This window comes from Dermochelys coriacea, chromosome 24 (genome assembly GCF_009764565.3).
Source record: "Dermochelys coriacea isolate rDerCor1 chromosome 24, rDerCor1.pri.v4, whole genome shotgun sequence".
Taxonomy (NCBI): domain Eukaryota; kingdom Metazoa; phylum Chordata; order Testudines; family Dermochelyidae; genus Dermochelys; species Dermochelys coriacea.
Window position 1 is genome coordinate 942,272 of NC_050091.1, and position 22,064 is coordinate 964,335.

General features: G+C 47.6%; 1 protein-coding gene and 1 long non-coding RNA gene across 9 annotated transcripts in view; one reads left to right on the forward strand and one right to left on the reverse strand.

Annotated features, from left to right (window-relative positions):
- KCNN3 (potassium calcium-activated channel subfamily N member 3) overlaps nt 1-12,644 on the forward strand; it is a 73,317-nt gene extending 60,673 nt beyond the window's left edge. For 3 of the 8 annotated variants that reach the window (XM_043501843.1, XM_043501838.1, XM_043501842.1), the window contains 3 exons: nt 6,764-6,891; nt 7,174-7,243; nt 10,193-12,644. In XM_043501843.1, the coding sequence (XP_043357778.1) occupies nt 6,764-6,891; nt 7,174-7,243; nt 10,193-10,489 (495 nt within the window). In that variant the 3' untranslated portion in view covers nt 10,490-12,644. Of the gene's footprint in view, nt 1-2,416; nt 2,576-4,456; nt 5,676-6,763; nt 6,893-7,173; nt 7,244-10,192 lie in introns of those variants that run through there. The other 5 variants (XR_006276848.1, XR_006276846.1, XR_006276847.1 and 2 more) reach the window with 5 other exon arrangements.
- The window catches only part of LOC122457346, a 41,049-nt gene that overhangs the window by 2,668 nt on the left and 16,317 nt on the right, over nt 1-22,064 (reverse strand). The window lies entirely within an intron of this gene.

The window sequence follows — 22,064 nt, forward strand, 5'->3', positions numbered from 1 at the left end:
AAACATAACAGTAAGGAGAAGCCTTAAACCAGCTGGTGTAAATCCACTTTCATCTCAATGGAACAATGCTGCTTTAGGCCTGCTGAGAGTCTGGCCTGACAGTTCTCATCTTGTAAACTAGATTGTGGCATCACTGAGTCAATGAGACCAGAGGTTGATCAGGGAGGAGAAAACGTGCATGTACTCAGAAACTCCTCAAGCATCAACAATGCTGGTTGAAAGGGGCCGCTGGCCATTTGCACTATAAGCTTTTCTTGGGCCCTGACAGAAAACTGTCATGGAATGCTGCAGTGTTTGTTTCCCCACATTTCTGCAGGAATGTTTTCCTCTCCAAAGCGTCCTTCTCTAAATCATTTCCCCCCTTGGTCACTCCAGGTAATTTTCCTCACTTCCTTATGGAAGTGGCTAGATAAAATGAAAAACCAAAGTCTCCTCTCTGGGCCAGAGCTCAAAAGACCACTGCACTGGTGCAGGTCTGCCTGCAAAGACAGCAATCACAGGGGAAAACACTCATGTAGAGCAGGCAGAGATGTGTCCATCATGGAGCAATAGAGTACATTAACAAGTCAGGAGCTGTTTATTTAAGGCCAGGTTTTGTGGCAAGTTTTCCCAACACTTCTGTCTGCATGAAGATCACGAATATTTTTCCCGAAGATCCTGAAACACCACCAGTGTCAAAGCCCTGCTGTGCTCAACAGGTCTCTGTAAGGCTGCCGCACATTGATAGCATCATTAGAAACTAAGAGCTCTTGCTTTCATCCTCGGCAGCCTACATTCAGCATGGAGGGATTTTTATTGTGGAGTCATAGCAATGCATGCCCAGTTGTCCCTGCAGCCCCGTTTCACAGGGGAATTACTCATGAGAGTTGAGCTGTTTTGCTTTGACTATAAATTGTGTTGGCGGAGGGTGGTGGTTTTTTGTGTTTTTTAAGGAGAATATACAGCGGTCAAAAGTAAAGTTCAGGGACATATTCCTCTGCTGTCGATACAAAGAGTACAGCCTACTTCACATTACAGAGTCACGGCAACTGCTGTCACATAATAGAAAATAAATTCTATAATCTGTACATGGTCTGAATGCTGTGCAGACTTGGAAGAGGAGCTGTCAAGTCTGTAATGAGCAGATAACACCAGCTCTCTCTCAATCTTCTGCTCCAAAAGTCTCTAGTTTACAAGGACTTAGGAAAATTGGGAAAGCCCAACTGTGCACCCAAGCAGAGGAAGTGCCACAGGCTGATTTAGAATAACCCTGTCCTAGGAGGAGACAGGCAGCCTTTCCCCTCTCAGAGGAGAATCCTCCTCCTCATCTCTCCAGAGCAGGCCTATGCTGACTGGAAGCACAATGCTTGTTTACATGCTTTAAAAAAGAAAAGGAGTACTTGTGGCACCTTAGAGACAAACAAATTTATTTGAGCATAAGCTTTCGTGAGCTACAGCTCACTTCATCGGATGCGTTCGATGAAGTGAGCTGTATGCTGAAAAAGCAGGTAAGCTTATGCTCTAATAAATTTGTTAGTCTCTAAGGTGCCACAAGTACTCCTTTTCTTTTTTGCGAATACAGACTAACACGGCTGCTACTCTGAAACCTTTTACATGCTTTGGATCCCAGCTGGGCAGGGCCTAATGATCACTCCAAGGTTCTCTGTACTTCAGCAGCAGGGCCAGTATTTCAGACAGCTGCTCATCCAATTACTAGTCATTCTTTATGCTGGGATGGTACCACTGTGTACTTGGCACTGTACAGACACCCAGGAAGACGCTGGCCCTGCTCCAAAGATCTCATGATCTAAAAAGCTCAGCCAGACTGTAAGGCAGAAGGGATTCCTACAGTAACTGAGCACTACAGGGCTGAGAGGGGCACAGAGCCAAGTACTAAGCAAAGGAATCCATCATACAAATAGATAGCTTTTAAAATGTAGTTTTGTTTACTGCAAGTTTCAAATCCTTTGATAGGACTTATTCTGCCTTCGCTGTAGGAGCAGTAGGAAAGTCTCCTAAAGAACTGGCTCTAAGTGAACAGGACATCGTGGTGTTTAAAGCCATGCTGGCCAGGCAGGGTGGCCAGCAGAGGGATTTGACAGAACATCAAATCCGGGGTTTACCATAGGTTGGACTAACTTCTCTGCTGGGATAAATGGGTGCAGCTCTGTTGACTTCAGTGGAATTTCATCCATTTACATCAGCACAGAATTTGGCCCCATGTCTCTGATCCCAAAAAGGGCTGGAAGGAAAGTTGCAAAGCCAGAAGCTTTTCCCACTCAGGGCAGTGCAGGGATTTCTGGGATACTCCCCTCACGGAACCTTCCAGAGGTAAAACAGGAGGTACAGGGATCTTGTTAATTGTGGCCTAGCACTCGCAGACCCCCCCTCTGTCCGGGGGAGTTCATTCTTAAAGCCATTTTCCATTTTCTTCAAGTGCCTCCAGATGAGCCCTCGTGTTGAGCTAGAATGATGCCTAGAGCAAGTCAGCCTGGAGTGCAGCAGGTAGCAGTAGGTTCTGACAGCTGTAGGGGAGTCTAGCCAGGGAGCCACTCCATGAGGAGAGGATGGAGCCAGCACACTTGCGCCTCTCGCTGTGAGTATTCAGGTTCACACTTGTATAAGTCGGTGCAACTCAGCTGAAGCAAAGGGAAATTGTTTACACAAGGGTTGAATTTGGCCCATTAACTTTTAATGAGTCAGAGTGGATGATCCTTGCAAAGCACGCTGAGCCTAATCTTTCCACTTACACCAGCGTGGCACTAGTGCAACTCCCCTGACTTTAGCCGAGTTACACTACAAACTTGTGCTGGTGTAACTATGGAAAATCCACCCCTTTACACCGCCTCACCCCCGGTGCAGCCGGTGCTATATTGGCAGGAGGGCTATTCTCATGCACACAGCTACTGCCTCTTGGGGAGGTGGAGGACCTACGCCGAGGGGAGAGGCTCTCTCGGTGGCGTAGGTAGTGTCTCCACTAAGCTCTACAGAGGTGCAGCTATACCAGTACAGCACTGTAAGTACAGACCTGCCCTAAGTCTGGATTTCACCAGCATGAATGAGAGAGTTCCTCAGAGGAGGGGAAAATCACTGAGGACCCAGTCTGAGCAGCCTAGCCATAGGCATGCATTAGGAATCTGGCAGCATATAATGACTTGATACTCTGTGGTGACTGTACTTAATGTCATTTCAAATGCGAGTGGTGCCAGCAATTTTTTGTATCAGTGAGATGATAGTGACTTTCAACTGGCTCAGCGACATGACTTGGAAACTCGATTTTCAAATGTGTCTGGATCCTGTGGAGACTTTGCCGCGGAGGAGATAGAGACCACTGGTCGGGTATTGAAATTGTCAGAGATAAAGAACGTTACACAAATCTTGAGTGCGATGCAGTGCCCTCCTGCTGAAGAGGGGAAGAAATCTAGGAGCAAAACCAGATACCTCCCTTAAACAGCAGAGAACTGAAATGATGATCATTATAGCCAGGGACTTGGGGCAGTCAGAACAGCAAAAGAGCTTCCTCTGTCCTCATTTTTAAGGGATTTTAAAACATGGTGAAAAAATAAGCCAGCAGGTTGATGGGGGATGTATTTGTCCAAGGACTTTGCAGTGGATCCTTTTGGTGATAAAGACAGGATTCTGTTATAAAGCAACAAATGCCCAAAGTGACATTTGGAAGGAAAACTGAGGAAGCCTAATTGTCCACGCACCCTCATTACAGCTTTCTTTCCAGTCTCTCCATTCTCATCACTAGAGCAGTGCCCCATGTTACTCACTCTCCATCCCATTCCCCAACCCTTGTGTATGTTTTATTTGTTAAATAAGCTCTAGGTCCTACAAAAATCAAAAGCAGCTACAGAGAAAATCCAAGTGGAAAATCTGGTGGAAAACCAGGAGCCCCCGAGAGGTTTAGGGATAAAATTGTTGTACTCCCTAGATCATCCAGGGGCCTTGGGGAGATTCTGGTGCCTCACTCCTTCCTTAGGAAATCTGCACTTTCCTCCTTTCCATCACTCCTGTTGGGCCACGTGGCCGTGGCCCAGCCCCAGTGTCATTGCAAAGAGACATTCGTTTCTGCAGGGTGCCCATTTGGAGCTTGAGTATCTGGTAGGGGAAGAATATCTTGTGAAGAGCAAGCTGCCCAGGAGGCCAGGAAAGGGGTATAGTGCAGAGAATACAGAGTGCCTGCCTTGCGAGCAGACCACAGCCACAGTGGCATTTATGGTGACATAAACAATACAAAAAGCAAACAGTGGTTAAAAACCTGTTGTTCTTCCTCCTGTGGCCGTTGATCTGCTGGCTTTGTGCCAAGTGGACTGTGGCCAATTCATTTCAAAGAAAGCACTAAAGCTGCAGTTTAACAGCAAACGCTTAAAGCCAGGTTCATGCAGCGACTCTCAGACTGAGCCACCAGGAAGGGGGGTTAATAAATTCAGTGATGTCGGTGTTGCACTTTGGTTTGTGCGTGTGTTTGCAGGCAGAGGATCATGTTTTCCCACTCCTGACAGCCCTGCCTAGCCATGATGAGAGCACGTGGAGTCCTGATTTAAGAAATACTTGGATTTGATTTCTCTGGGCACAACCACCAGCCTAATGTGAAATTTAATTATAAACCCATGTACGGAAAGTGCAGTGCTTGGGGGTGGTAGAAAGAGGAGAGACCTGGTTCATTGTCTCGCCAGCACTGGCACTGATAGAACAGGCCTGTGTTCAGGTGTGACCTGAGACAAGTAAACATGGGAAGCAAGTGACCAAGAGTCACTAACATCTGACGGCTGGGGTGGGTCTCAGTCTATAACAAAAGCAAACCATTGGCTGGTTGGCAGTCTCCGCAGAGAGGCCAAAGATGGAGTGAGCCATGGAGACTGCCGTCCCGCAGTCAGTCCTTCCAAGCGGTGGCAACACACTGGCCCAAGAGACTGGAGGAACCTTTCACTTGCACTGCCAGCTCTGTAGACAGAGGACCTGAGTCTCCCGGGCTGTTGGTTACTCACACAAAGTTGTGTATAAAAATTCCCCCTGGTACTCACAACCTCTCTTTGTTCTCCTGCCCCAGAACCATAGCAATCCGTAATGCTTTTGGAAATGTCTGAGCAGTGGTTATCTGTGCTTAAACTCCCAACACAGAGCAAAACATGCAAAAACCCAAAAGGTAACAGTTAATTAAAAATCTGTTTGTCTTGCCTGCAACCCAGGAATGCTTCTCCCTGCTCTTCTCACTAATTATTCAAGATGTCTGTGTTTAAATGAAAACTTTGTCCCTAGCCATCTGTATCCTGTTGGTCTGTCTCAAATCGGTGGGGCACTGAGTGATATTAGCCGTTTCCATGCCAGCATATAGGAGCTTTCAGCAGGAATATGTGACTTTATAGCAAGGAGAGGGAGCTGCAAAGGGGAAAAGCTCTGGCTTTAATCATCGGGGATAAGTACAGGAAATTGCTGTGGTGCTGTCCCCATTTCCAGTGTAACCAAACCTACCTGTGTGTGAAACAGCTGTTACACTGGTTTGGTTACCGTGGGGAAGGGGTAGCTGGCACTGGGGATGGATTCCGCTCTGCATGTGAGGCTTGTTCACCCCGGCAGCTGATACAGAATCCATGCCCTCTCGGGGACAGGGATAAATATCTGCCAGGCAGTGTTCCCTCTAATTTTTTACATCCATGTGCGGAATTTATTTTGTTATGTGCACCAAAATGGAAGTGATGTATGGCGAGGGTGGGGCCGAGGGGTTCAGAACGTTGCAGGGGGCTCAGGGGTGGGGCAGATGGTTGGGGTGTGGCCGGGTGAGGGCTCCGGCTGGAGTTTCAGGCTCTGGGGAGGGGCCGGGGATGAGGGGTTTGGGTGCAGGCTGACCCGGGGCTATGGTGGGGAGAGAGGACTCCCCCAGCCCTCTTGCTGGGTCCAGAGGAGAGGCGCCTCTCACACCTGGGCACCTCTTGATAGCTTGTTGCACATTCACGCAGCTTAGAGGTAACTTAGCTGCCAGGGACTCAGTGGTGTGTGGATGGCCTGGAACTGGTTCCAAGAAGAATGTGGTCCTGCCCAGCACAGGGTAGATTGTTGCACATTTAGGCGCAAGGTAAAAAGTGAGGAGCAAGCTGGGGAGTGTGTGGGAACCCAAACAAGAATTCTGCTACGTGGTCCCCAGTCCACTCCTGCTTCGCCTGCGAAGTGCCCAGCAAAGCACCTCCTCAGCATAAGGAGGAGCCCACTCATCCCATGTCACCTCAGATCTGCCACCCACCCTCTTTCTTACCCGTCACTCTCGCAAGCAAGGGCTCGATCCTGCCAGGTGCCGAGCAGTCCTGTAAGGTGCCAAGTGCCATCGGTTCTGACTGACTTTAATGGGATGGGAGGGTGCTCAGCAGGTTGTAGGACCAACTCCTTAGGACACAGGCACTCAGAGGGTGCCTCCTTATACATCCAGAGCTCTCCACTCAGTGCTCAGATACCACAATGATGAGCACAACAGCCTGTTGCATCCTGCTGTGCAACCCAGAAGGACCTGAAGGATCAAGGTCATAAAGAGCCCTGCCTAAATACATCAGTCAGAGCATCATCCAAAGCAATCAGTGCGATTCAGGCTCTGGGTCCCTCTAAATTCCAGCTTGGAGTAATCCAGATCATCCCCTTGTAAAGGATGTTATTTCTGTTCAGAAAATACCAGTACAGACCAATCCAAACCATTGCCCCAGGCCTAATATACAAGATACTGCATCCCATATGCTCCCTGAGCCAGGTGGGGGAACTAACCTGCAGCTTGGTCTCCGCTTTTGTCTTGCAGATCAAGAATGCTGCAGCCAACGTCCTTCGGGAAACATGGCTTATCTACAAACACACAAAGCTGCTAAAGAAGATTGATCATGCCAAAGTCAGGAAGCATCAGAGAAAGTTCCTTCAAGCCATTCACCAGTAAGTGGAATCCGCTCCAAATGGCAAACAGAAGAACAGTGGGGTGGGAGGGAGAATGATCAGCATGGTCCAGACCTCGATGTTCCAGCTCAGTTCATAGAGAAGAAAATCTGAGCCATTTTCCATTTCCTTGCCAGATGCCGTTATAAATTTGCTTGTCTCTTGTGACCCATTTGCTGTGTGTGGCTAATCCCAGCTGGGTTCCCAAAGCAGTTAATGCTGATGGAGGGACCAGCACACGGAAAAAGGACATGGCAGTATCAGCATTTTCTTCTTCCACAGGCTGCGCAGTGTGAAGATGGAGCAGAGGAAGCTGAGTGACCAGGCCAACACACTGGTTGACCTTTCCAAGGCAAGTCTCTGAAGTTCTCTCCAAGGCCCACAGGGCTGCAAGCCTTTCATCTACATTTACTGTATAATCAACCGGTCGGAGCTGGCTGAACGCAGTAGACAAAAGGTCAAACACTCAGCATCTGGAAATGGCAATTGGGGACATTACTCAGACCCTGCAGCAAGAGATAGGGCCACTGGTTGTAGCTATTACTGCACTCGGAGATTGGGGCTGGATTCCTAGGATGCTGCTGTGTAGATTCTAACAGAGGCTGAAGTTGGATGGGTACAGTAGTATTGTGCCTCATCTCTGGAACGGGATCGGCTGGCATAGATGGGGTGTGCCAGTTCCATTTGCAACCCACACACAGCAAAGCAGGATCTGGGATCAATCTTTTAAGATCAGGCTTCTCAAAGGGGCTTTAGGCAGACAGGTGCCCAATTCCCACTGAAAATCCACAGCTGGACTAGCTCAGGCCCTGTTGAAAATGACAGCCTGAAACATTAGCCAAAGATGCTCTTCATTTGATGACAAAATTCTGGTAAATTCTCTCCCCCCGACGACGGGCTCATTTTAACATCCCAGAGACAGAATATCAGTGGAGCCACAGCAGCATCGCAATGTGCATGTCTTCAAAGAACTGCCAGAGCTGAAGGCTCCCAAGCCTGGAACGCCCAGCTGCGCCATTGGCAGAGTTCGGAGGACATTATTTCCAATTACTCTCATCTTGATCCCAGGTTAGATTTCATAGCAGCAGGAAACCTAGCTGGAGAGCCAGACTAAGAGCTCAGTTTTCACATGCGGTGTCCTGCTGAAAACATGATTTAATTTAGGGAGCAGCTTGGTGCTTCCTCTCCTGAACAAATAGTAGCTGGGTTGCTGTCTATGCAATGGCTTGTCTTTACTGCGGAGATGGGCTAAGACAGCAGGTCCCCAATGGGGATTATCCTTATGATGCAAATATCAGTGTCCCAAACTACCCACGAGCAATTCAGGAACTACCCACACAGCAGTGTATCCTAAAACCAGAGGAAGATCCGGCCAAGCACAGAAAGCAGATCCCTCTTCTGTTCGTTGTTACTGTATTATGAGTGTGCCCAAAAGCCCCAATCAGGATGAGGGCCCTGTTGTACTCGGTGTTGTACAAACACAGGTGACGTCTTCATGGCCTCCAGGGCTCAGTGCAGAAGATGAAGGGCTGGAGGTGGAGGCAGAACACATGCAAATGACTGTGGGGATGATAGACATAGCTGAGGCTGGGGATAATGGTTAATCATTTCAGCAGCATGCAGATGGATCATAACACAGAACAAGCTGCAGAGCATTAGCCAGAGGCGAAGCTGCACAGGCTGCTCTCACTGCTAGTAAATAAATCTAAGAATCTGATACAATCAAGCGTAGGCTGAGTCCTGCCAGAAAAGAGTTAAATCAGACTGTTCCAGCTGCTGCCAGTGTGTGCACCTTGCAGCCAAGAGGTGAACTCTGATGTTCTGCTGATCAATGTCTTTCTTACTGGGATGCTCTGGGCCAGCCAGAAGTCTCACATCTTTCGTCTCTGTCCAGGCTTCCCCAGGCATTCAGTCACCAGGCAACGAAATAGAAGGGCATGACATCTCTCTGGTAAAAACCTGTTAAAGGAATAAACTCCTTACAGCAAAATCCTATAATCGGCTTTTCTTTTAACGGGTCATTGATTCATTTTAAAGACTTCTCTCTTGATTTGGGAAATACGCTTGTGCTTCGCTACACAGGAAACATCTTCACTTATTGACTCAGCATTTTTGTTGCAATTTGCTCTGTTGCAATGGAAATTCAGTCTCTGAACAGAGATTTCCCTCTTCCTGGTATCCATGTGAAAAGGCTTCACTGTTCACACAAGGCTCTATTTCTGTTACAAGTATTGTTTTAGCTAGATGCAACTGTACCCTAACTCCCTCTAATCAAACTTTCACCTCCCTGCTGTAATTTTCCCTCTTATATTCTTTCTTCTCCCCTTTTTACCACCTGTATTTGTCTGTTCCCATCTCTTTCCTTTCAGTCTCTATCAGTCCCCCATCCACTCTATTTTATGAAATCATCAGAATTGCTTGGGGGGGGGTGCAAAAATCAATTCACTGAGGTTGCATGTGTGTGCACCCATGTCAGACCACACCAAGAGTCTCAAATCCCAGCAAAAAGGACCAAATGTGATGGAAGACTCTAATTTCCAAAATAGCTGGTATTTCCACATGCCAGATTCCAGAGAGGCAGCCTTGCCTATTTGTTACAGTAGGGGCAAGTCCAACTTTGCTACTGACTGACCGTGTGTGACCCTGAACAAATCAGTTCACCTCTAGGCGCCTTAGACAACACTTACTTTTGTGAAGTGCTTTGAGATCTTTCCATGGAAGGTGCTACATGAGTGTGAAGCAGCATTGTTATTTAGATCTAGTCCTATATGCTCTGACTCAGATGATTCCAAGCGTTCCCAAAAGACAGCAGCCAGTTTTAATTTCTTAATTTTTGGCCATTAGCTGGTTAGTGGCTCCTCAGCTGGGAGAATGTTCTGTCCTTCATCTTCCCAGGATTTGCCAACAAGATGTATTTTCAAGGTTTCTGCAGCCAACAGTTTGGCGGGACAGAGAGTAAACATCCAGCGTTTGCCACTTAGCTTTCACAGGGTGAAATGTTTTCTTCTTAGTCCCAGTACAGAACTCTCAGCCTCTGAGGCTTCATTCCAGGGTTAGCCAGCTTGTTGCTCTCCCCCACCCATCAGAAATGCAACCAAGGAGGTTCTTGCCCAAATATTTCAGATCTCCAAGAGAGACAGGGCAGGTCTCTCGTATGCAACATCCTGCCGGCTGCTACTCCATTCTTGCAGGCCTTTGCCAACTGTGCCAGCTCAGCTGTAAACGGGGCCTTTACCTCCCACTTGTTCTGGTTGTCAGTGTCCTCTGCACTAATCCCACTGATGTCTTCTTTGTCCCCCAGATGCAGAACGTTATGTATGACCTGATCACAGAGCTCAATGACCGGAGTGAGGACTTGGAGAAGCAGATTGGCAGCCTGGAGTCCAAACTGGAGCAGCTCACCACTAGCTTCAACTCTCTTCCCCTGCTCATCGCAGAAACCCTGCGCCACCAGCAGCAGCAGCTCCTCGCAGCTGTTATTGAGGCTCGTGGCATCAGTATGGCAGGGGGCACCCCGCAGACGCCCCTGTCCGACAGTCCGATTGGGGTCAGCTCCACCTCCTTCCCAACCCCTTACACAAGTTCAAGCAGCTGCTAAATTGCAGACCGAGCCCCCAAGCCCTATGAAGACAGATAAGAAGAGCTACTTGTAGGTCTTCAGAGTCAAGTCAACTTTCTTCCGGCCCTCTGGCCGCCACAGAAACACCCAGGCCAAGCCAATGCTGAAAGCATGACTGAACTAATGCCGAGGTTAGCTCAGAGCCCTCGGATTTCAACAACGCCTTGGAACCAGAAATCCAGTCTCTGTTTCGGTGCCTCTACACGTGATGAGAAGGAAGCGGATGTGAGGGGAAGCCTCTGGCAAGGCCTTTGCTGCAGTGTTTGGTGGAGGACAGAAATCCACACTCAATCTCAGGTCTTCAAATAGGGGAAAAAAAAAAAAAAAAGTCCAAAGCACTGAAGCAATGGAGCTGTACCAGAGGGAGAGTACTCCACAGCGTGGGCTATGAGCCATGGGCAAAGGGGCTGCTTATCTCCAGGGCCTTCCTTCATCCCCATTCCTCCCAGCCCTGTTCGTTACGTGTCTTGCCAAGGAAGAGTGGGGGAGGAGGACAATTAATTTCCCAAGACTGCTCTCCCTTTGCCTCCTGCACCTCGCACAGCCCCATTGGGGAGCTGCCACTATCACGCCTTCTTGCACAGGCTCTGAGGTCAAGGGCCAATTGCCACCCTATCCCCTGCCAAAACACTGCCACATACACACATTTCCAATTTGGGGAGGGTGTTTCGTTCACTCTATTCTGAGTCTCTTCAGAGTCCATATTCTGCCTGAAGCCACGTGCTGGAGTGCAGTGTTCAGGTGTTGTGCACAGCATCTGGGGCATGCTGGCTTTGTATGGGTTTTTATTGCATTACAGGACGGTTGCAGGGAGATGTACAATGAGGCCCTGATGAAACACACTGCAAGTCAATCCAACACTGATTGTTTAAAAATGCACTGCCACTCATAGAATCATAGAATATCAGGGTTGGAAGGGACTTCAGGAGGTATCTAGTCCAACCCCCTGCTCAAAGCAGGACCAAACCCCAACTAAATCACCCCACTTAGGGCTTTGTCAAGCCATGACTCCAGTAGAGCCATGCGAGGCATCCACGTTCCACCCTGAGTCAGCGGGGCAGGGAGGGCTGAAGAAGCAGTGCGCTTAGTCAATGGTCAGGAAGGGCTTTGTGGAATGGAACCAGATGGTTCCTCCTGGAGCTGCATCCAGTCCTGTTTGACTGGCGCAAGGGTCACTGCACTGCAGGGCTTTCAAGGGGGCACCCTGGATTCCTCTTGAAAACCCCTCTGACAAGTAGAAAAAGTTGTATGGTGGATCTTGAATTACCTGCATCACCCACAAACCAGGGCCACTATTTATAGTCTTGACAAATAATCCAGTACCTCTCCAATCCAGATACTCTTTGAAGAGACTTCAGAACTGAAAGGTGAAACACCAAGGGCCAATCAGAGAGAGGGTCTTAAATTGTGACATTAATTTAAAAATTCTCCCCCCTGCCTTCCCCTTGGCTGACAACAATGACATTCTACTAGCTCAAACACTGCTGTGACCTAACCAGGAGGTTGCTTTAATGGGGAGAAACAGAAAAGAATGTTGATTAGGACACTTCATCAGTTTAAAACAGAAGACTCATTAATTGCAGTGATTCTGTTGAGTCTTGATAGATAGCAGCAGAACCACCCCGGGGTAAATGATGCAATGCCTGGCTTCGCAGGCAGCTAGACAGATATCCACACTACTGGGTGCTGCCCTTTATGGCTATCTGGTGGTGGAGCTGCCTTCAACAGCAATGGTCAGGAGTGGAGCTGGACGGGCAAGTTACTGCCACTGGCGGTGGGAGAGTCCATGAGAGAGAGATGACTAATCCTTGCTGGTTGTCACCATGGGCCTGGACACCTTCCAGCTTCCCCTTGGGACTAAAACGTTCCCCTCTCCCTCTGACTTTCACTTCTTTAAAAACTCTTTGTTCAGCCCCAGCTCCTGCCTTTGTTGTTTTAATGCCTTGTCTGGTCTTTATTCAGAGTTTTGCAGGCAGCCGCAAGGTGCTGGCTTGCTTTCTTAGAACTCCGGGGATGGTGTTGGCTGCTCTCAATGAACACTCAGCAGAGGATATTTATATATTTTTAAACAGATGAAGTAACCATGTAATTACTCTGTGATATTAATTACACATCACCCAGCGGTGTCTGCTAATTGTAGTGAAAGTCACTGTGTTACTCCAGGCATACTTAGCCTGGAAGCTTCTCCTCTGTAACTCTTTCACTTCCATAAAGAACACTGGATTCCATAGGTACCTAGTCAGGGATCTATCATCAGCAAAGGGGTTTACATGCAAAACTCTCCTTGCTGCTGCTGGTAGGTGTTGTGCACCTCAAGCCCTACAATGAAAGTTACTTAGAAAACAATCACTAGTTGGAGAGAGGAATACTCCTTCTTCCCACCCCATAAAGACAGGGAAATTATACATCCTCCAAAGCAGTACTGCAGAGGCAAGGCAGGATGTTACACAGCCCACTGCCAGCAGGAACAAGGGCACCATGGATACCTTTCCATCAGCCCCACCCTCAGAGGGTTTCCTGTGCCAATAGCTGTGGTACTCCTCACCCAGAACATCTTTTGCCATCTTGAGACATCGCAGACTCTTTCCTCCGTACGGCAGCATTAGATAATCACCATCACCTCTTAAAGCCCATTGCCATGTGGGGAACCAGGGCTCAGACACACCCATTTCCATGGCAGGAGAGGTTTCCTGGTTTATAGCCACACCATTGTTTGGCCTGTCACCCTCCAAGTCATAGCCATCAGGCCTTTCTCCTACTTCAGGAATGCTTCCATTTCCGCTGCCATCGTTTGATCCTTGCTTCCCTCTTCCCAGCACGAATGCCCCAACTGCATGTGCAGCATTCGGAGAGGAGAGACGGCTACACTAAGATCACTGCCAGTATCCCTCCAGTCTGACCAGAAGGAGGTATTCTATCTACAGTAGCCATCTGCTCCCCCTTTCAAATACCTTGTATGTGCAGAACTACACAGGGCACAGTGTAGGCCAGTCATTAGGTCACTCGACTGGGAGTCAGGAGCCCGGAGTTCTAGTCCTGGCTCTAGTCCTTGGGCAAGTCACTTCTCATCTCTCTGCCTCCATTTCCCCTCCTGTAAGAATGTGAGGACAATGCTTATCCATCTTTATAACGTGTTTTCAGGTCTAGAGATGAGAAAGGCTTTAGAAATGCTAAGTAGTGTTATAAAATACAGTTGTCTTCATCTCTGGTGGTTCACAGAGGACTAAACTACAGCAGCTTACACTGAATCTGTGATATAAGGACTAGCAAGAGACAGAAAAATACACCCTTGAGTTTTAGATCACTAATGGGAGTATCAGTTGCAAAGGATTAGTGTCACCAGCAGGAAACTTGTGCCTAATAATCAATTTTGGTAAATCCTACTGCATGAGATGAGACTAGAAAATGCCAAATCACTAACGGATTCAAAGCTTTAGTGAGGAATGAAGCACAAGCGGTGAAAGCTTTAATATCATGTGTAGTGTATGAGAATTTTTCTTCAGGCATAACTGTCTAGTACAGTGTAATTTCATTAGGATTGATTATTATCTTGAAGTTTCTTGCTGGTTTATAAAGAGACACAGATACTCAATTGCACTGCCAGCAGCACGTTCTGTGATTCAGTTGGCTTGTCCAGTACTCAAGTTGTCACCATTGCACTACCAATCACCACTATTCCTCCACCCCATCAATTTTGCATTCCCTCACATTTCAGCACCTTAGACAGCAGTCTGGTTAATCCAATCGACAGTGGCAACAGCATGTTTGACTCTACCTCTGATACCCATTTTTACTCGTTTCCAGCTACCATTGTTAAAGTTAGTATGGAAGTGAAAGCAATGATGTTTGCAGTGGCATTTAAACGATTCTACAGAGCCATTGCTGTCAGGCAGCCTTTGCTAGTTGAAGGATAAGCCAGCCACTGATTATCTTAATGAGACAGGCACATCCGTAGTAATATAGTAGAACCTCAGAGTTACAAACTCACCAGTTAACCACACACCTCATTTGGAACCAGAAGTCTGCAATCAGGCAGCAGCAGAGCCAAAAAAAAAAAAAAGCCAATACAGGACAGTGCTGTGTTAAAGGTAAACTACTAAAAAAATACAGGGAAAGCAGCATTTTTCTTCTGCATAGTAAAGTCTCAAAGCTGTATTAAGTCATTGTTCAGTTGTAAACTTCTGAAAGAACCACCAAACTATTTTGTTCAGCGTTACGAACAGTTCAGAGTTACGAGCAACCTCCCTTCCCGAGGTGTTTGTAACTCTGAGGTTCTGCTGTATTGCATCCGATGAAGTGAGCTGTAGCTCACGAAAGCTTATGCTCAAATAAATTTGTTAGTCTCTAAGGTGCCACAAGTCCTCCTTTTCGTTCTGCTGTATAGTATCCATTTCCACAATGTCCTAGGCTTACCTTGAGTTACTAAGGTGAGTTTTCCTAGATTTACTAAGCTGCTTTAATAGGACTCCTTTTATAAACAAATAACTGGCATCTCCTATACTGGAAACACCTAACCTGAACTGGAATTTCCCCAGGAGCAGCCCATTGGCAAATCTTTAACAACCAGTCTCCATCTCCCAGTGGCAGGGGGTACCGCTGTTTACACACCTGAGAAAGGCATTGTGGAACCTGCAGTAATGGGCCAAGAGATGACACTCCCTCAAACTGAACCAGAACAAAGGAAGGGAAGAACCGAGACTAGCTAAGGCTGAGGGAGGAAAAGCACAGGAGTAAAACTCAACCATAGTTATCAGCCCAAAGAGATGCTGACATTCTACCGACAAAAAGTAGTGACAAACCACACGCAAATCAGACTGAACCAGCCAGTGCCCACGTTATACAGTAGAAGGAAGGGGAAAAAATAAACATTCTCCGGCTCATTAATCCCAGAGAAATTTTCATTCTGAATCTCATACAGGACCCAACCATCTTCAACACATCTCATTTCCTGGCACAACCTCAGTTTTGCTCCAAGAACTTCTATTCTGCACTGTCCCTGAGGGAAAAACCACAAAGAAGCAGAATGCCAGAACCGATATAACATCCTCTTTGCAACTCTCAAACCTGAAATGTTTGTATTCAGACTTAGATGATAAGCATCAATATGGGTTTGCATCTTGCCTCTGTACCGCTTGCTTTTTTTTTTAATAATGGAGAAAGCATAATAGTTTATTTTAACTATGAAATATATTGCTATATTATAAAGGGTATTGTAACTTTCCATTACGTTTTTCTATCAAACTAGTTTGTTAGCAGGCAGAGGTGTCAGCCTGCTGTCAAAATGTCTGTTTCTGAGTACCTGACACTGCAGGTATTAGCTTAACACAGGGACTAAGGCAAATGGTCAGCAGATTAGAGCCTTTGCAATGCATTTGTAGAGACTCCACATAGTCCTAACCCTTTGAGTTTGTGACCATTAATATGCACTGCATAGGCGCTAGACACAGAGAAGGAAAAGATTCAATGCAGGTCCTCAGCTGGTGCAAACCAGTGTAGTTTTCCTGACCTCAAAGAAGCTACACCAGTTTCCACCAGCTAAAGTGACTCTCATTCAAGTCCTAACATGCCCTGCCAGACCGTTTCTCTCCCTTGTTCTCTGACTCCAGATGAATGCAGGAGCCTGGTGCCTAGGCCACAAACTGCATGAATGCAAAATCCAAGCTCTGCAAACTCAAGGTTTCCCAGTGGGACGTAGGAGCTTGTGAAATGAGCAGTTAAATGCTCCTCTCCCAAGCCCTGGGTTTCGGTGCGGTCTGTGCTGCTCAGTTGGGGTAACAAGGCTTGACAGCCTCCGCTCAGTGCCCACCGACAGAAGCCAAAAGCCCAGTATGCACACGCAGTGCTCTGACCTGGGAACAGCTTGCTCCCAGAAAAGGATGGGGGTCCAAATGTCCTCCTAGAGTAGAGTGTGTCTGCAGGGTAGGTGGAGGGAGCACATGGAAGCTCCATGTGTCACTCCTGGCCTGTAGATCAGCAGAGAAATTTGGTTTTCAGCAGCTGTTGTCCCCGAGACCCCCAGGACCATGTGTGTTCAGGACTTCCTTGGGGTGGGGAGGTGAACAAAGTCCTCCCTCTGTCTCTCCCCCGCCCTCGGTCATCACATGACTTCCTGTGCAATAGTGTAGTACTGCCCTGCCTAGATTATGTTTGCTGCTGCAGATAAGGTCTGCTTCCTGGGGAAATTGTTTTAAGTGAAACAGACCCCCCCAGACTCACTGAGAGGCGCTGCCCTGCCTGGTCACCACTAGCTCCCCGAGGCACTGCTCAATGTTCTTAGCCAGAAACGAACGTGCCATGCCAGGCCTGGATGGTGCCAGGACCCTCTGGGGTCATATGGCAGCCAGTCCTAAGATGCCAGTGTGATACCAGGCTTCATAGGATACCCAGAACAACACTGCCACAGGGTAGAGTTGACACATTTCTTCACTGGTAGAGAGTCCTAAATTCTGAGAGAGGCTGATTTTCTGGTGGTACAAGGGGATATTCCTTATTGTAGAACAGAGACATTATGAGTTTCCAGGGACTCATCCATTCCCAACTTTGGGTTTTTGATGCTTGTGGCTTGCAAGTATTCAGAACAAGCAAACAAACCATCCTCTTCCCAATATCTAATCTGATGGCTGCCTTGGAACTGGGCTGGGCTTGATCTGCACACGGAGCGGGTGTGCAAAGCTGGCGTGAAGCTCTCCCCTTTCCACTCCCCTGTGGCTGGTGCCTGGCTAGGCTCCCTGTACCGAATTAGGGCTGCTCCAACTTACACTTGCTCCACATGGCCCCAAGGGTCTGGAACTACAACCAAGAATCCCCATGGCACATGGGCCTAGGTCAGACTCCTTCCCTCCAGAGTGGGAAGTGGCCAGAAGCTCCGTCTTACAACGGAGTGACCCTCCTGGGCTGGCTAAAGCAGCTTTAGAGCATTAGCAATGCAGCACAGAGCAGCCAGATCAGCCAAAGAGCCCGGTCCTAAACCTCTTTGTTCTGTATTCCTGTTCAGCGCCTTGTACTTCAGTGTCCTGTCCTGTCCTGTCCTCCCCACTGCTTGTGGGCTCTGTCTGCAGTGCTCCGGAGCAGCACCCTTACAGTGACGAGCTGCCATTCGGAGAACGACACCCCCCCATGCTTCCCAACACATCTTCATCTATCTGGAGATCCAAACGCCCTTTTCTGCTGAGTCGCCAGCTCTGCCCCGGCTCAGCACCATTCAGACATGCACAGCTGCCAGCCTATCACAGGCAACAAACATCCTTCACTCCCTTTTCCTCTATTTCCAGTCTGCAAACTATTAGTCAAGGTGAATGCACGAGAGGAGAAGTCCAACTGCGCATTCCTGCCCCTGGGACTCTCATAAGAATCATTTATGTTATTCCTTGCAAAGGCAAAGATCCCTGCAGGAAACCCATGAGAGAGCAAAAGAGATGGGGGCAGGTTTGCCAGACCATGGAACGAGCAGTGGTCCCGAGACCTGTGGGATTGCTCAGAGGATAAGCCCTCTGCACTATTCCACTCTGGCTTCCCCTCAACCCACCCCATTTTCACTGTCTCCTCTGGCAGCCAACAACTCCCTGCCCAAACTGCCTCCGGGTCGGTTTGCCACAATGGATCCTGGCTCTACAGGGAAACATTGATGATAATACCATCCTTCACCACCACAAACAGTTCCCTGAAGGTGGTGGGGGAACAAAAATCTGCTTTTCTCCCAGCCACAGCCCCTTAGCCAGCTGTGCACCCCTCCACACCACGAGAACTGAATTACAAAGAAGGGCGTTTTGGGGAACTATTCCGATATAGGATTAGTTACCCTCCCTCTGTCAGACTTGGGGCTGTTTTCGTGATGCTTGCTCTGGCCCAGTGTTTAACAAAGATGCTCACAGTTTTACCTTCCTGCCTGAATGGACATTACCCAACAAGTCTGCTGCTTTCTCACGGCTTCTGTTCAAAGTCATCTCAAGGGCTTTCCCTTCATTTCAGAGTCTGCCTCTGGATCCCTGCTAACAGCACAGTTACTGTGAGACACAGAGCAGGGCAGGGTTTCCACTGGCTTGCTACTGAAAATATCTCCTTTCTTGGCTAACTACCAGTCCAGGATTCCACCGGGGAACTGCCCCGACCGAGGTCAACCCAGTGAACTTAGTGGACTCTGATTCACTAACCCTGAACTGTGAATCACGTCTGGTTATTTGTATGTATCCATGGGCTGGATTTGATCCAGTGCTTACTTTTCCTAGTTCTTCTGCTAACCATATGCGTGGTCCCTGTCAATCCGGGGCTCCCTAAACTTGGGAGGGAGGGGCGGAGATGCATCAGACAGCATTGCCATAAAACTGATTTGTACCCAGAAACAGGCATGTTTTAAACTAATGGCTTTAACCTGTTCACTGTAAAAAGTGCCTTGGACTTAAATCTGAAGAGGTCAGTATCTATAAATATTTACTATGCGGGTGTGTAAGTAGGTAGATACCTACATATATCCACACACACACCCACAAATATACGATCTATACGTACATATATAAAGGCTTCAGAACCCTCTGTCATATTGGTCTTTGGAGCTCTGTTCTTTCCTTCTGATTTTAAATATATTTGCTCAGAAAAAGGCCTTTTATTACCAAGGCCAAACTGCCCAGCAGTGTACATTGTTATGATTCTCTCTTTTTAAATAACTTTTTATGAACAAGTTGGAGGTTTTTTCTCTTGTGTTTTGAAAGAGCCAATGCTAGGTCTGGTGGCTTTGAATTCCATCATGACACCTCCGCCCAGCAGTGGGAGAGCAACAGGACGTGTGGGAGAATCAGGCTCCACTTCTCCAGGCTGCCCTGCTGTGGCATTCTGAAGGTGGGTCTTTTGGAAGTGAGTCATGTGGAAACATTTCATTAGGTTGGTTTATTATTTCCTGCAGAATATATATTAAAGTGGCCTCCAAAATGCTGATGAGACCTTCCCAGGAAAGTGACAGCCCCCATACTACCTGACTGGGTGCTCACAGTCCTGTTACCATAGTGGATCTGGGTACCTCTGAGACGTTCATGAGTACCCTGTGAAAGAGACCATTTTGCATTGCTCCTGAGCTGAGGCATAGACAGATTCAGTGATTCACACAGGGAGTTTGTGGCAGAACTGGGACTTGAGCCTAGATCCCTTGAGTCCCGATGCCTTAACGGCAAGGCCATCCTTGTCTTCTTCACTGTAGTGCTTCCCGCCAGTAGAGCCACAACGAATATGGCACTTTGCCTGTGGCCGTTCTGTCTCCAAAATGCAAGTGGCATTAACCAGCTGTCCAACCCTCCTCTTGAGTCACAGTGATTAACCCATTTGCAGAGCACAGACAGTAGTAGCCATTAATCCACCATCAGTGAGCAATGCAACTCACACCAGAGACAAGTCCCCAACTTCCCGAGCAAGTCTCCTGGAGCAGAAGCAGCAGCTTCCCCAGTTTAAGCCAGCAGCGTCCATTTGTACACTTCACTGCATACTTTCCTCCCCAGGGAAGGGGCTTCCCCAAGCCTGGCCCTAATCTGACTGAAGCCTGTATCTTTTCTGAACAAGAGTCTGAGCAGGAGATGGCAAACACAGAACAAAGAGGCAGAAGAAGCAGCACCAGGCTGCCCCAGAATCTGAACTAGAAAGATTCTTCTCCCTGCCTTCCACAGGCCCAGAGCACTGGAGCTTTTTAACGCTTATTACAAACTGATACAGATAAAACCAAAGATGCTTAATGCTTCAACTCAGAGCCCGCCTACCACTGCGGTGGTACTTCATACTGTCTCTTCTGTTAGGAATGAAACCCAGTGTCACATCCCCCCACAAAAATGTTATCTTTTGAAGGGGCTGCTACCTTCCAATGCTCCCTTAGGAATCTGTTTTGGGACTCAACAATTACATCCTTGTTTAAGGGACGAAGGGATAGGCCATAGTAACTTGTGAATTTTAAACAATGTTCCTCTGGTGCCCTGGCAAGGTACTTTGCACCTGAAAACAAAACTGTGTAGCTCAGGGCAGAGCAGGCTTAGCTGCTAGGCTGAGCCTTCCCGACCGGTTATGCCAGCGTAGCTACGGTGCTGTAGTCCCTGCACTGCAGACGTGGCCCAGGTCTTGAAGAACAAAGGGGAAAGCACTTGTTATGAATAAAGCGAAGCCCTCAGCCTGTAATGGGAGGAAATGCAGACAGGACTTTCCCACTCCATATGTACATTCAAATACAAACAGGACTGTCAAGGAGCCTAATTCTCACCCACTTACACCAGTGCAAGGGAGAACAGGATCAGGCTTGGTATGTTTTGCACTGTTAAGCAAATAGCCAGAGCCCTTCCTTACTCACAAAGAAACTGGAGTGAAAGTCTTTGAAACCAGATAGAGTCCAGATGGCACCAAAGTGATTCTGCAAAGAGAACGAACTGATAAAGAGAAGCAAAACACAGAGCCCTCCCAACCTGGCATGGGATACCAGAGCCAATGTCCAGCAAATGGTATAAAGGCCTTGTCCAAAACCTGCTGAAATCAATGGGAATCTTTCCACTGACTCAGGAGGAGTGCCCAAGGGATCAAACGATCCAGCAGCAGCCCTAGTCACTCAGGGCAAAGCAGCGGCCAGGTGACCAAATTCTCATACCCACACACACAAATTCTCCAATCCACCTAGACACATGCAGTCGTGGTGGGAATCTCTCATGCAGTAACCCAGATATTGATACTTTGAGGAAGCCTGGGACATGTAAGGTCCTCCACTGACACACTTATCATTTCAAAACTATGCCCTGGGAGGTTTTGAGAACTCCGCAGTTAATACCTGTCAAATGTGAAAATACCCTCAACAAGCTCTGCAGCACTTCCTTAGAAGATTAAAACCATGTAACTTTGTTTTCTGTATTACAGGGGATTAAGGAGGCAGTGCCCTGTTGTGTTAATTCTGCTGCATTTTCCAACACCACTAGAAATTACACACTGAGATTAGGCAAAATGTGCTTAATCTTTCTTTTCAGCAGGAAATCTGTATTTATTAATGGTTCTGGATCAAGGACTCTCCAAGGGGAAAGAGAATAATGCCTGAACCTAGATCTTTGTTCTCTCGGCAACGATTCACCCACTGGCTTTCTGAACCTGGAAATAGGGACTCTGTTTTTATTTCAGCCTGGGACCAGACTGCTGGCATGTAAAATTAAAAAGGTGGTAGAGGAGTTTTTAAACTAAGGGCTGGGGAAAGCTGTCCGGTGCAGAGGAGCACACAGTTCGGACAGAGCCATCCTATACAAGAGGATTTCTGAAAGGGGATACTCTATATCTTAGTAAGGAGGAGAGGACAGAAGTTGATAAAGTATAGATAGGAATTGAAGAGAACCAGTAAATAAAAAAAGAATCCCATTCAATTACATCACATGAAGACAGACAACTAAATATGGACAAACATTATAAGTGACTGTCTATAACTACTAGAAGTCTAAATACTAAGATGGGTGAGCTTGAGTTCCTGGTATTAAATGAGGATATTGATACAAAAGGCATCACAAACGTGCTGGAACAATGACACTCGATGGGACACGGTATTACCAGGGCACAAAAT